Source organism: Carassius auratus, unplaced genomic scaffold, assembly GCF_003368295.1.
Source record: "Carassius auratus strain Wakin unplaced genomic scaffold, ASM336829v1 scaf_tig00002576, whole genome shotgun sequence".
NCBI lineage: Eukaryota > Metazoa > Chordata > Actinopteri > Cypriniformes > Cyprinidae > Carassius > Carassius auratus.
This window is the reverse complement of record NW_020523459.1, coordinates 2,232,294-2,246,202: the sequence shown is the minus strand read 5'-3', so window position 1 is coordinate 2,246,202 and position 13,909 is coordinate 2,232,294. Positions and strand designations below refer to the sequence as shown.

General features: G+C 35.6%; 1 protein-coding gene across 1 annotated transcript in view; it reads right to left on the bottom strand.

The window, feature by feature from the left end:
• Positions 1-13,624, bottom strand: part of LOC113069949 (adherens junction-associated protein 1) — a 49,740-nt gene extending 36,116 nt beyond the window's left edge. The window contains exon 1 of the mRNA XM_026243104.1: positions 13,361-13,624. Coding sequence (XP_026098889.1) covers positions 13,361-13,389 — 29 coding nt within the window. The 5' untranslated portion in view covers positions 13,390-13,624. The remainder of the gene's footprint in view (positions 1-13,360) is intronic.
• Positions 13,625-13,909: the final 285 nt, after the last annotated feature.

Sequence of the window (13,909 nt, the reverse complement as noted above, 5' to 3'; positions counted from 1 at the left end):
AATGTCAAAATGGGAAAGAAAGGTGATTTAAGCAATTTTGAGCGTGGCATGGTTGTTGGTGCCAGACGGGCCGGTCTGAGTATTTCACAATCTGCTCAGTTACTGGGATTTTCACGCACAACCAAAAGACCCCACCGGGTACCACTCATCTCCACTACAAATAGGAAAAAGAGGCTACAATTTAAACAAGCTCATAAAAATTGGACAGTTGAAGACTGGAAAAATTTTGCCTGGTCTGATGAATCTCAATTTCTGTTGAGACATTCAGATGGTAGAGTCATAATTTGGCATAAACAGAATGAGAACATGGATCCATCATGCCTTGTTACCACTGTGCAGGCTGCTGGTGGTGGTGTAGTGGTGTGGGAGATGTTTTCTTCGAACACTTTAGGCCCCTTAGTGCCAATTGGGCATCATTTAAATGCCACAGCCTACCTGAGCATTGTTTCTGACCATGTCCATCTCTTTATGACCACCATGTACCCATCCTCTGATGGCTACTTCCTGCAGGATAATGCACTATGTCAGAAAGCTCGAATCATTTCAAATTAGTTTCTTGAACATGACAATGAGTTCACTGTACTAAAATAGCCCCAGTCACCAGATCTCAACCCAATAGAGCATCTTTGGGATGTGGTGGAACGTGAGCTTCGTGCCCTGTATCCCACAAATCTCCATCAACTGCAAGATGCTATCCTATCAATATGGGCCATCGTTTAAAAAAGAATGCTTTCAGCAACTTGTTGAATCAATGCCACATAGAATTAAAGCAGTTCTGAATGCGAAAGGGGGTCAAACACAGTAGTAGTATGGTGTTCCTAATAATCCTTTATGGAGACTGTATATATATCATTATTATTATTTATTTTTTTAGACTATACACAAGTATAACTGTGTTGATAGTGGCAACACAATGTTCAAAATCAGAAACTTTCTTTATGACTAATAATTGATAACTAAGAGATAATTTATGGGAGTCACAAAACTCTTTGAGATGTAACAATGTAATTAAATGTAATAGTGTCCTCTCCTATCTCAAGCAACATAAATCAGATATAGCTATGCCACAAGAAACTGTTGAGGAATCTGAGAAATTCAAAAGGGGGTGTACTGATCAGATATACTCAAGTCCATTCAATACTAAGAGTAGGGGTGTCACTATTTTGATTAGGAAGGGTTTAGACTTTAAAGTCCACAAAGCTTTGCCATTGCACAAATAAAATACATTTTAAAATATATTGAAACAGATAACAGCTTTTTTAAGTTTTACTTTATTTTTAATTGAATAAATGCAGTCTTGGAGTACATAAGATTTCATTTATACACTAAAAAAAACTACTTTTGTTTCTCTGAATCAAATACTGGTCAGGACTCCCAAATGCCAGCCTTGAGAAACAGAATAAGAGACACAGTCAAAAAGGAGGATTCGTAATAGATAAGAAACACTGACTTGTTCTTTTAGCTGCCTTTAATAAGTGTTTGTACCTTTCAGGCAGAATGGCCCAGAATAATAATGGTTGGAGGAGAGAGGTCAACACCGCTGCACTTTAAAGCCTTAAGGTCAGTTCTGGCTCAATCGTCTGAGAAAAACGCCTGTCCAGCAGGGCTGCCTGTGCCAAGATTAATCCTGCCATTATTCTTCATGAGTCTCACACCACACACATATGGAGCAGTAAAGACAAGGCACAAATTAAGCGACAGTGCGAGAGAAGGAGAAAGAGAGGGTTTCTCTAAGCAGATCTGTAAATGACATTACTGACCTCAGATCAACAAACAAACAGTGACAGAAAAACCAATAAACACAAAGGAAGATCAGTGTAGAGCCAGAGCGCTGTTGAGATGATGAATGTGTGTGTGTAAGTGTGTATAATGTGCCCTTATGCCACAGTGTGATTTGATGGTCAAAGCAATTTACAACTCGGCCTACTAGAAAATTCATTAATAAATCAATTACACACAAATGAGAGAGCAAGCAACTCAGAATGGAAATCCTGAACAATATTCACCCTCATATCCTCATGTTACTCAGAATCTTCTTCGGCTCTGACCTCCACACCAAGGCCTGTTCACACCAAGAAAGATAACTATATAAAGAACAATATTAGCATCCCTCTTTAAAGGGCTCAAGAACTGCATATTTTAATTATTTGAAAATAAGTATTACATGTAGAGCTCTCTCAAAATATTTTACTACGTTTTTACTATTACAACTGTTGAGATTAACTAACCATGGAGAGTGTTGATTATAGCTTTATATTTAGATATACAACTGTCATGCGCGACTGAATCCTCAGTGCAAAGAATCCTCGGTGAAATGTACCGAACAAACAAATAATGCTCTATTCTCTTCTCCTCGTCTCACTAACAATCCTGTGGGCGGGGCCAAAGACGCTATGATGCAGAAGTAGGTGTTAATCTGATTCTGCAGAGGTGGGCTTTCTTGCACTATATCATAATGTGATAGAATCTTAAAACAAGTCATTTCCTGAGCTTTTTTTTTCGCCTGAATAGAATCATTCAGAAGCATTATTTAAAGCAGTGTAGATTCTGATTGGCTATCAATGTTTTTATTGCTCATCAACTAAAAATTGTTGTGAAAGTATTTCCAACCGTATTGTTTCTCTGTGCTGTAATTTTTATAGTTGTGATGTGGACACTATTCTTTTCAATTTAGATTTTTTTTTTTTTTTATTATATCATTTGAGAGACTAAGACAAACATTTTGCCACACAAAATTAACCGTTCAATAGCCAGTGAATATTAATATCCAGTCCATTAATTTTTTATTTTTTTTTACTGGCCATGAAACTGTATTTGTATTATTATTGAATCTATTAAAAAACTAATCAGTAAAGGAATATAACTTGAATACTACTGAACTGTCAAGTTTCAGTTATTATTTATTACTTTATATTATATGAAATATTTTATTTTATATTATATTTATTATTTGAACAACAGTAAAATGTATATATTTGCTTTTCTTTCAAATATTAAAGCAAAGAGATTTTATTTCGATGGAAAAATGCAGGGAAATTCTATTTGATGATATATTGAGGTCAGAAGAAGAATGTAGAAGACTTTTATGCACAATTATTTTTCAATGAATAATTTAATAACTGAATAATGAACAATTTGAACTAGTTCCGCTAATTAAAGGTTTTCATTTGCTTGATAGTTCTTCCTTATGGTACATTACTTTGGTAATAACAAATCTTTTTTAAATAAGGATATATATAATATTATTAAAATTGTATGAATTCATGCTAGTGGATCTAAAGCATTTTTAATGCAGCACACCAAAATCTGTCATCCAACAGATAAATGATTAATGTTGAGTATGCTGTATTACATAAATACAAGAAAATTCCAATAGACTTCCAATCCAAAAGCAGCAGGAACCCTGATGCACAACGCAACGTCATACTGTATGCATGCACACTGCCTCAAATATCAAAGCATTTAAGTCAGAGGGATTGCTATCTGGAATGTTCTCTGCCCCTGTGTCTAGCAGCAAGCTCTCAGGAATGTGGTTAATGTTACCCACTCACGGCCGATTTGGAATAAAATGTGAGGTCTGTGAAGCAATACCACCATCTTCTTTTCTTAGAGAGAAAAGAATCAGTTTTGCCCTCGTGAGGATGTATACAAATCTCCCTCATATTGAAGTCTTAAGTAGAAAATTAATTGGTTAACCAACCATGAAGCCAGTTTGATGGAATCATATTTCTGCAGAAAGCTCCCCATTGAAGACAATTATGGAACAGTGTTGAGAGGGCCGTGGGGGGTTGAAACCTTCACTGAAGCTGAATCTTGTCTGAAATGCTGTCTGGTTTCAAGGTCACGACTCAAATCTCAAACTGGGAATCAGTTTTCAAAGGTGTGAGATCCTTTACAACATTTAGGACCTTCTGAAGGTTCTGAGTAGTTAAAATCAGTAACCGCTGGATCAAAGAAAGTCAAACTCCTACTGACCCCCCTGAGCTGGCTATTTTTACCTCAAAAGCGTCCATCAGACGACTCGGCATGCTCCTTGGACAGCCTCTGGGTTAGACTCGTCTATTTTCTCTCCATCATATTTCTCTACTACTGCATTCTGCCAAATGCTATCAGCCTACCACTTTATCATTACTGTTCATGTCCAATCAAATGTGATGTCAATCAAATCTCCATAGAAGCTTCAATAGAAGTTCTCTCAGTTCACTTTGACTTGCCAATTCTGATTGAGTTTCGGCATAGTGTTTAGTTTCACTGTACTGGAAAAGTACTACTGTTCATAACGTTAATAATGTTCAAAATATTTGTAACAATATCTTATTAATCCTTGAATTTTTTTTTATTGCTTGATGTTGCAAGAATAAAATGTTGAATATGCTGGTGTTGGGGGGGAAATCCAAAATAATTAAATAACAATGCTGAAAACTATTTTTACTAATATATATATATATATATATATATATATATATATATATATATATATATATATATATATATATATATATATATATATACACTGTTAGCCCTTACCAGGTTTTTTTACAGTAAAATACTGGCTATTTTACAGTTATTTACCCTAGAAAATACAGCAAGGGTTAACAGTGTAGTAAAAATACCATGATACACTGTAATTCAACAGTTTGTAAGTTCTATTAATAAATAAAAACATTTTAAATATTAACAAGGATGCATTGACTAAAAATGAGAGTAAATATCTTCATTGACTAACATTAACAAAGACTAACAAATACTGTAATAAATTATTTTTCATTGTTTGTTCATGTTAGTAAATTCATTAACTAATGGAACCTTAATGTAACGTGTTACCAAATTCTGTTTTTAATGTTCATGTGACACTGAATATAGCATCACAGAAATTAATTATACTTAAGAATTTATTAAAACAGAAAAAAATATGTTATATTGTAATAATATTTTACAGTATTAATATCTTTACTGTATTTTTATCAGTAAATGCAGCCTTGGTAAGCATCACAATCTTTTATATAAAAAAAAAAACAAAAAACAAATAAAAAATCATAATGATTCCAAGCTTCTTATGACCGGTTTATATTACTATATATATTTTCCCCAACATCAACATTTCATTTATGCATCATTTAAAAAAATAAAAACAAATCATGGATCTCTTTCAATATGTTAAATTTCACCCAAGCCATGATACAGAGGGCAGATTTCCCTCTCTTTGCTATTTGCTGAATGTGAAAGGATGGCTTTATTGTTTCCGGATCCTCTAATGTGCAAAGTCTCTTAGAGGGAATGACTATGCAAATAACTCTTTGCGCACCACCTGATATGGACTTACAGAATTCACTGGTGCACAGAGTGCTGGAATTTCTATCTCTTTTATTAGTTCCTATACAAACAGAGGCTCATGTTTGGACTAACATGATATATGTAAACAAATGAATGCCTCATCACATTAAATAAACGATCCCTGCTTGACCTCAATAAGTCACAGTGTATGTAAAACATTCAGTTAGCTTCCAGAACTCTCTGTGGCAGTTTATGTGTCCCTAGTGTCCATATTGCTGTCACACATAGTTAGCAATTACACTGTCCAATTACATTTATAAACTATCTGAGACTTGTAATTAGCATGTAAACTAAAGTTCCCCTGTCTGCTTGCTCTGATGTGACGTTATGGGAACTCGAGCGCAAGTCATTATCACAGGCAAAAACACGGACCAGAAACTCAAACTCAAAGACTGAGGGTCTGGGGACAAAGTTTTCACTTACTCAAGCTAGGGCTGGCTGATAACAAAAGTTGAAAATGAAAAATAATAATAATAATTAAAAAAAGCTAAATAGTATAGAATATGGAGTGCCACAAGGATCCGCCCTAGGTCCCCTTCTATTTTCAATATACATGTTGCCCCTTGGTAATATTATTAGAAAATACGGAATAAGCTTCCACTGTTATGCTGATGATACTCAGCTATATATCTCAACGAGACCAGATGAAACTTCCCAATTATCTAAGCTAACAGAGTGTGTTAAAAATGTAAAAGATTGGATGACAAATAATTTTCTCCAATTAAATTCGGATAAGACAGAGATATTAATTATTGGACCAAAAAACACTACACAGAATCTTGTAGATTACAATCTGCAACTAGACGGATGTACTGTTACTTCCTCTACAGTCAGAAATCTGGGTGTTATATTAGACAGCAATTTGTCTTTTGAAAATCATATTTCCAATGTTACAAAAACTGCATTCTTCCATCTTAGAAACATTGCCAAGCTACGAAACATGTTATCTGTTTCTGATGCAGAAAAGCTAGTTCATGCATTCATGACCTCTAGACTGGTATATTGTAATGCACTTCTAGGTGGTTGTCCTGCTTCGTCAATAAACAAGCTACAGGTAGTCCAAAATGCAGCAGCTAGAGTCCTTACGAGGTCAAGAAAATATGATCATATTACCCCAATTATACAGTCTCTGCACTGGCTACCAATTAAGTTCTGTATCAGTTACAAATTATCATTACTTACCTAAAGGCCCTAAATGGTTTAGCTCCTGCATACGTAACTAGCCTTCTACCACGTTACAACCCATGACGCACCCTAAGGTCACAAAACGCTGGACTTTTGGTAGTTTCTAGGATAGCAAAGTCCACTAAAGGAGGTAGAGCTTTCTCACATTTGGCTCCCAAACTCTGGAATAGCCTTCCTGATAATGTTGGGGTTCAGACACACTCTCTCTGTTTAAATCTAGATTAAAAACACATCTCTTTCGCCAAGCATACGAATAATGTATCTTTTAAATTGTGAGTGTAGTTGCATCTGATCAAAGGTGCATTTTTATTCATTAGCTTGGGTTAAACTAATTTTACTTTGTTGGATCAGCAGCTATGCTAATGATGTCTCTATTTTGTTTTTATGTTTTGCTACGGGATTTACATCCCGTGGTAACTAGGATTTACACAAGCTCCAGTCTGGATCCAGAACACCTGAGAAGAGATGATGCTGACCCCTCAGAGGACCCCAGATTATGCTAACCCTGAATCAACAAACAGAACTAACAATTATTGCTAAATGTGTGACTGCATCATAATAACTTAATTAATAATATTGATAGTTCATCGTCTAGCTGACTACGTCTTGTATTATTATTATTTTTTTTTTTTTTCTAAAATCCTGTCAAATGTGCACAAACTACTAGCTACTACTAAATATTGTAGAAACATAATTTTCTGTAAAGTTGCTTTGTAACGATTTGTATTGTAAAAAGCGCTATACAAATAAACTTGAATTGAATTGAATTGAATAGACTGTTGTCGCTTGGATCAAAAAAAGAAAAACAAATCACAACAAATTCTTTTTTACAGTTTTTAACTTACAGTTAATTTTTTTATTTCAATAAATCATAAACCAATCATTTGTATTATCAATCAAAAGAATGATCTCTGAAGACTATGGTATATATTTTCATATATTCAAATGTTTTAGTAAAATAAAAGAATGTAGTTAAATATTGATGTAGTAAATACTGATAAAATACTGACTAAATGTAATTATTTCTAGTGTTAATTTTGTGTAAAATAGTGATTGAAAAATATCATATTTTGTTGTTTCTAACTTATTTGGCAACAGTAGCTGTTTGGAGGAAAAAAGAAATTAAATCCCCCTGCAAATTAAACCTAATAAATAAATAATGACGTACATACATACATTAAATATTGTAAAACAGCTTTAAAAATAATGGGACATAATTTGTTCTATTTTAACCGCCTTAATTCAAATTTACAATCAATCATAAATTAAGCTGAAGTACTACACGAATAGATGAAACTTTATTACAATTTGAGGAAGGGCCAGAGATGGGTAATGAAGTAATATATTTCTGAGCCTTTACAGTTAGCTGCCGCCTCTGCTGCTAGCAGATTCACAAGAGCAGATAAGTGGAAAAATGATGACATAATTTGATTGTGATAAATTTTATGGTTGTCTTTCCTCTCGAGTGGACGAATAATGGACTGATGCCACTAACATCACCCCCAGGACAGCTGTTTGGCTGAATTGTGAAATGTCATATTTCTACATTCTGTTTACTCCCATCAAATCCAAAATACCAAGACAATGCTCAGATCAGATCCAACAAATACTAAAGTGAACACCAAAGCGCAACCTGAGGAATGATCCAAATTTTAATCCAATAATTACGCTGATTGGCAGAATGAAGCCATTGAGTGGATTCAATTGGTTGAAATGGAGATCGCCTCTCAAATAAAAGTGAAGGATATGTGGAGCTGTGCAAAAAAAAAAAAAATTTAAGGCTTAGAAATTGATTTGTGAAAGATATGTGGATTTGTTCAGAATCTAAACACATTTTTATTAAATTGTAAACAGACTAGAATATTTTCAGATGCAATTTTACGGTTTGTCAAACAAATGTTGTGGTTAAAAAATGAATGTTAATTCCCCCATTTAGTCATTTATGCATGATAATCCAGTAAAAACATCTAATACCTCATCAGGGTTAAGCTGAGCCAACATTAACTGGTTTAAACTGCCTACTTTTTGTAATGGACCATAACAAACTGTGTCCAACACTGGATGACTTTATGTGTTATAGTTGGTCAAGTAAGTACAGACAAGTGGCTCTTTAACACAGTGAACAACAACAAAAATGCGCAAACACACACCAACTGACTCTCTATCTGTGTCTAATTCAGTACATTGCTTGGAGGAGAAGATCAGCTGTTATTGTGGATGAAAAGATCTGCATTGCATCTGTACTGCAGGGATCTTCCAAACGAAAAGTTTGCAGATAAAAGAGCCTCAACAGCCACAGGCATTTAAAGACCCATTACTAAAATCCCTCAGCACAACTGTGTACTTGACCCACAGGCTCAATAAAACCTGATCGCATCCAGTACATGCAAGTGTAAACAATGTAAACCATATTCTTTTTCATTACTACTGTAAATGTGTAGTTTCATTAGTTAGAGGCATTGACTTCCTCTCAGGCCAAACCTAGATGTCCTGGTGTCTGGAGAAATCCTCAGAGTCCTTTTAAACTTATATAAAAGTTTTTACTGTTCATTTTCAAGATGTGTGTAGAAAAAGGGGAGAGGGAGAAAGACACGGCCCTGGAGGGCTAGCAGGCACTGTTGGTCTTGTGCCATGACGGATAAATTTGAGGCTTTATAGAAGTGGTATTGATTGAACAAAGGCATTACATGAGTGTGTGCGTGTGTGTGTGTGTGTGTGTAGTTCAGGTATGCCCCTCCTGCCCAGTTATACCGTGCTGAGGGTACAGGGCACTTGGCTGCCATAGTGACTTATCTTGAACAATTAACACTTACTTTGTACTCTTAAAAATAAATGTTAAAAAAAAGCGTTTACACAGAGATTCCATAGAACAAACATTTTGGCTTCCACAACGAACCTTTTGGTGAACAGGAAGCAGCATTTTTGCTTAGTGTAAAGAACATTTTAAGAATCTGAAAAGCCTTTTCTAAGAACATTTTGTGAAATGGAAAGGTTCCATGGATATGAAAGGTTCTTCAGAGAATTGCACAGTCATGCATCTTGAAAAATACAATGCTGCTGATTTGCTAAAAAATGCCTAATGTTATGTAACTGGATTACGTTTTCAAAAAACTTTCATCAGATACTGTTTTTTGACAGATAAAAATCATTATCTGGTATTCACTTTATTTTAAGGGCCAATTCGCACTTTTAACTAGCTTATTTTAGTACTTACAAAGCACATATTAATGCCTTATTCTTCAATGCCATGTTTTATGCCTTTAATCCTACCCCATACATACATTTTAAATCTACCTTAAAAGAGCAAGGCAAGTTTATTTATATAGCATATTTCATACAAAATGGTAATTCAATATTATCAATATAACTATTAATAAGCAGCACATTATGAGTTTATTGAGGCTAAAGTTGTAGTTAATAGTTAGTATAGTGAGAATAAAGTAATTAAAACGTAATGTGTGACTGATTAAAACAATTATTACATTAATAACAATAAAACAAAATGTATAATTTAACTTACAATCTTCAAAGGATTTTTTTATTAACTACTCCATTTAATATCAAAGAACTTTACATAAACACAAGTTTATAAATAAATAAGCATGTTTGCATATTGTTCTTTCAATGACTTTAATTCTAACCTTAGGGATTAGGCATAAAATAATGTTTTCAGAATGATTCATACGTGTGAAAATCAGCTGAGAATTGAGCATAGGAACATATGGAATCATGTCTTGGTAGTTTTTCTTAATATTAAGGAATAATACAAGCCTTATTTACCTTCCAAATCGTTGACAAAAGCACAGCAAAAAATGCTATGAAAAGCAAATTGTTTTGGGGGAAATTGTGACATTTATTGAATCAGCCACCCAAAATTTATATGTAAAAATACTGGATTTCACTCAACAAATGTAATGCAGGGTTGTGTTATAGATGCCAATAAAGAACTTGTATTTTTTAAGAGTGTGTGCATCTCAAGAGTATGTAGGTTAAATATCAGTCAGTCTGTCAGGATGCTATATACTGTAATATTTTACTTGACTCCGATCAAGGCTTTGAAGAAACTCTCTGAATGTACATATGCTAATACCGACAACTCCCCCTGTGAAAAGGCAAAAGTTACATAACCAGAATTTGTCGAGCTCCACATTTTAAACATGGAACCTCAATTTTATTTATGCCTTTGAAGTAGTCAAAACCTTAGACTTACTATTCCTGAGTGAAATCATAGAATTGTTTTATTCAGATAAAAAAAAAAAAATTCTGGCCTTTAAAAACTCTCCTAATTAAGGTACTTCAGCTTTACTGACATTTGCAGCATTAACCATGGTATGGAGTTGTTTCTGGCTTATTGAACCCTTGAAGACGTTGTTACATAACAGTTTAAGTGGGGGTGGGTGCAATCAAATCGTCCTGCCATTATATCAGACCGTCAAGAGTGTCAAATGGATAGCAGAAGCACTCTTTGCATTAACCAGCCATGCATTACTGAGAGAGAGAGCGAGTAAGCTTACATCCGAGAAGAAAAAAAAGTGGTATAAAAATGACAGAAGTGTCATGCTATTACACGCTACAGTGTACATGGTAATGAGATAGTTGTGTGCTGCCATTTAAGACATCGACGGCTATACAGTGTGCACTTAGAGAACCATATCTGACAGGGAGAAGAAATAAAAGTAAAAATATGATCAAATTAAGTCATTTAAACATTTAAAAAAAAAAATTACCCAACGAGTAGAGACGAGGTAATTCTTTCCAGTGACAGAGCCCGTAATGAACCAGCTGCTGTTCAGGTCAGCACACAGGCTGATATTCCCCACATTCCTATATTTCTGTTTACTCTTCTAACGGCTTTCGGGTCAGTGAGCTGGACACTGAGATACATGCCCAGTCTGTGGCACATGAGGACCCATTTGCCTTAATATGAGAGCATCAGCATAACCCAGTAAGGTACACTGGAGAATCAAGGCTCTCGAGAGAACGTCGGAGCTGTGAGAGGATGCATAACCTTGATGTGAAGATATTAAAGTAGTTGATGGAGCAATTAAGAGATGCAGCTAACGATCTTCATCAAGGCTATTCAGCCTACTCGGAATAGTGAGGAATTTTCCAAACTGCGAAAGGGAGATTGCCCGCTGTCTTATAACTTGGCAGCTGATCCACCTTAAACCTTGCTGGAGTGCAATAAAGCATGTGCCTTATTGCCACCATGCACTATAAAACGAAAAAATTATATTGCATAAGGAAGGCAAAATTCACAATACTTAGTTGTGTTTTTTAGCAGCAGATCACCTAGATGAGAAAAAAATCCCTCTGGTTTACCAGCAGTTTCATACTTAATTTTCTCCTTATCTAACACATTGCTAAACTCCAGTAGGCATTGGTCAAACTTAGGTACAAACAGATCATCAAGATTGTCTTCTTTGCTATTCTCTTTCCATAGTGAATTCTACATCATCCATTTTACTGATGCTTTAAATCAAAGCAGCAAAGAGAAAAGCCACAAAAAAAACAAGATTCTGATTTCTGTCTCATAAACATAAAACAAAGAAGAATTTTCCAGACACTTTTGAGTAATCCAAACTAACCAAGCTGTATTTCGTTGGATGACCAGTCTGAGGCCAGTTGCATTGTCATTACATTAAGACTATGTCTTACTAGTCTGATCAGCTAGCAGTTAGTCAAGTGGTAATAAGTCTTTCTTTTCTGATTGAAATAAGACCAATCTATGTTTTAAGTAGCTGACATATAAAATATGTCCAATCGTAAAGGGAAAAAAAAGATTACTAATTTGTAAGACTAAACTGACTAAGATTAATCTTAACCAGCCACTGGACAGTATGACATTGCTCTATAAAGAAAGAACACATCTAAATAGAATATCAAGAATATAATATGTAAAATGTGCACTTTAACGTGTGTGACTCTGGTAAGATAGCACCTTCTAAAGAACCTGTGAATGCAAGATGTTGCAGCATCCTACATCAGGTAAAGAATAAACAATAATGCTTGCCTGGCTCCATCTTCATTCCCATCTTAAACATGGCAAATTTAGAAGTTGCTCAGTTTTCATCTTCTTTGGAATTGGGGTCCTAACTAGAAACTATAGCAATGAACATCTCAATGAAAACTGCTTCCTTTTTATGGCTCTTACTCGTGAGCTGGTGTTATTCTTGAGCGTAGCATATTACTTAGCATGTGTAACGAAGATTAGTTGCATGCATGCCCATTTTGCCTATATATGTACAGTAAGTGCTAAGGGCTCCTGTTTTAACCATTAATAAATCCCTGGCCATTACAGCTCTTCTGATTCTGATTCTGACTCGACCTGACTTTCCACTAGCAAACATCACACCATTTGAACCTTATGATCAAAATGTCCCTCTAACAGTGAGAGATGTGATTCATAAAATGACATGAATGTCTTGACCGCACAGAAAATGCTGTTCTGGCATGATGTACTACTGTGATATGCGAGGGTGTGTTTAGCTGATACTCGACCTAATTTGCGCGCGTCCAAGTCTTTGGTATCGCATCGCGGTTATTTGGCGACCCCTAGCGAGCGATGCTCGAATAACTTCAACTCGATTCAAAATCTTGTTAATTACGAGCCGTCTAGTTATTCATACAAACCATCATCACTTAAAGCGTTTCCTCGGGAATATTACCAACGCAAAGCTGTTATGTTTAAGTAAGACATCACATTCTAAACAAGTAAAGTGAAAACGGCATGACGCGCGTCAACTTGCCACAAAACTCTTCACAGATGACAGGATTTTGGCAATGGGCGTTTAATGCATTCAGCCCTTAGCTGAGAGCTATTGAAAGGGATATTTATTACCTGCATGTGACACAACGTTTCAGCCACATTTTTCCAGATACTAATTCCGAATCAGTCGTCCTGGTATTCGTCCATTTACGCGTTCCAGCAAACGTCGACGCTCGAACGTAATGGTCACCTTAAGTTAGACACTTTACTCCAAATGTGACGGATGCTAGCATTCTAATGTTATATATCCCGAGAAACAGACAGCTTGAAATAGCTCCACGTCTCTCCAGAGCGCACCAAACGAGGATTGGGCAAAATATTCACGGAAAAAACAAGGACGCGTCTTGTCCCCGTTTTTCTCCTCAGAAGCGCGCACGGATGTGCAGAGCGACCCAGCGGCAGCGTGGGCAGCTGGACGGTTCAGTTGCTTCACAACAGTCCCCTTCTTTTACATTCACAAGTTCGTTTAGAATATACTCCAATGGAAGAAAAAAAAAGTCAAAATGCTATGGGAGCCAGCCGGCAAGGTGACAGCGTCAACATCGCCCGTGCGCTGCGCTCGCGCTCACCGCGCACTTTCTCTACATTGTTAGTAGACTGAGCGCAGGCAAAAACGCACGA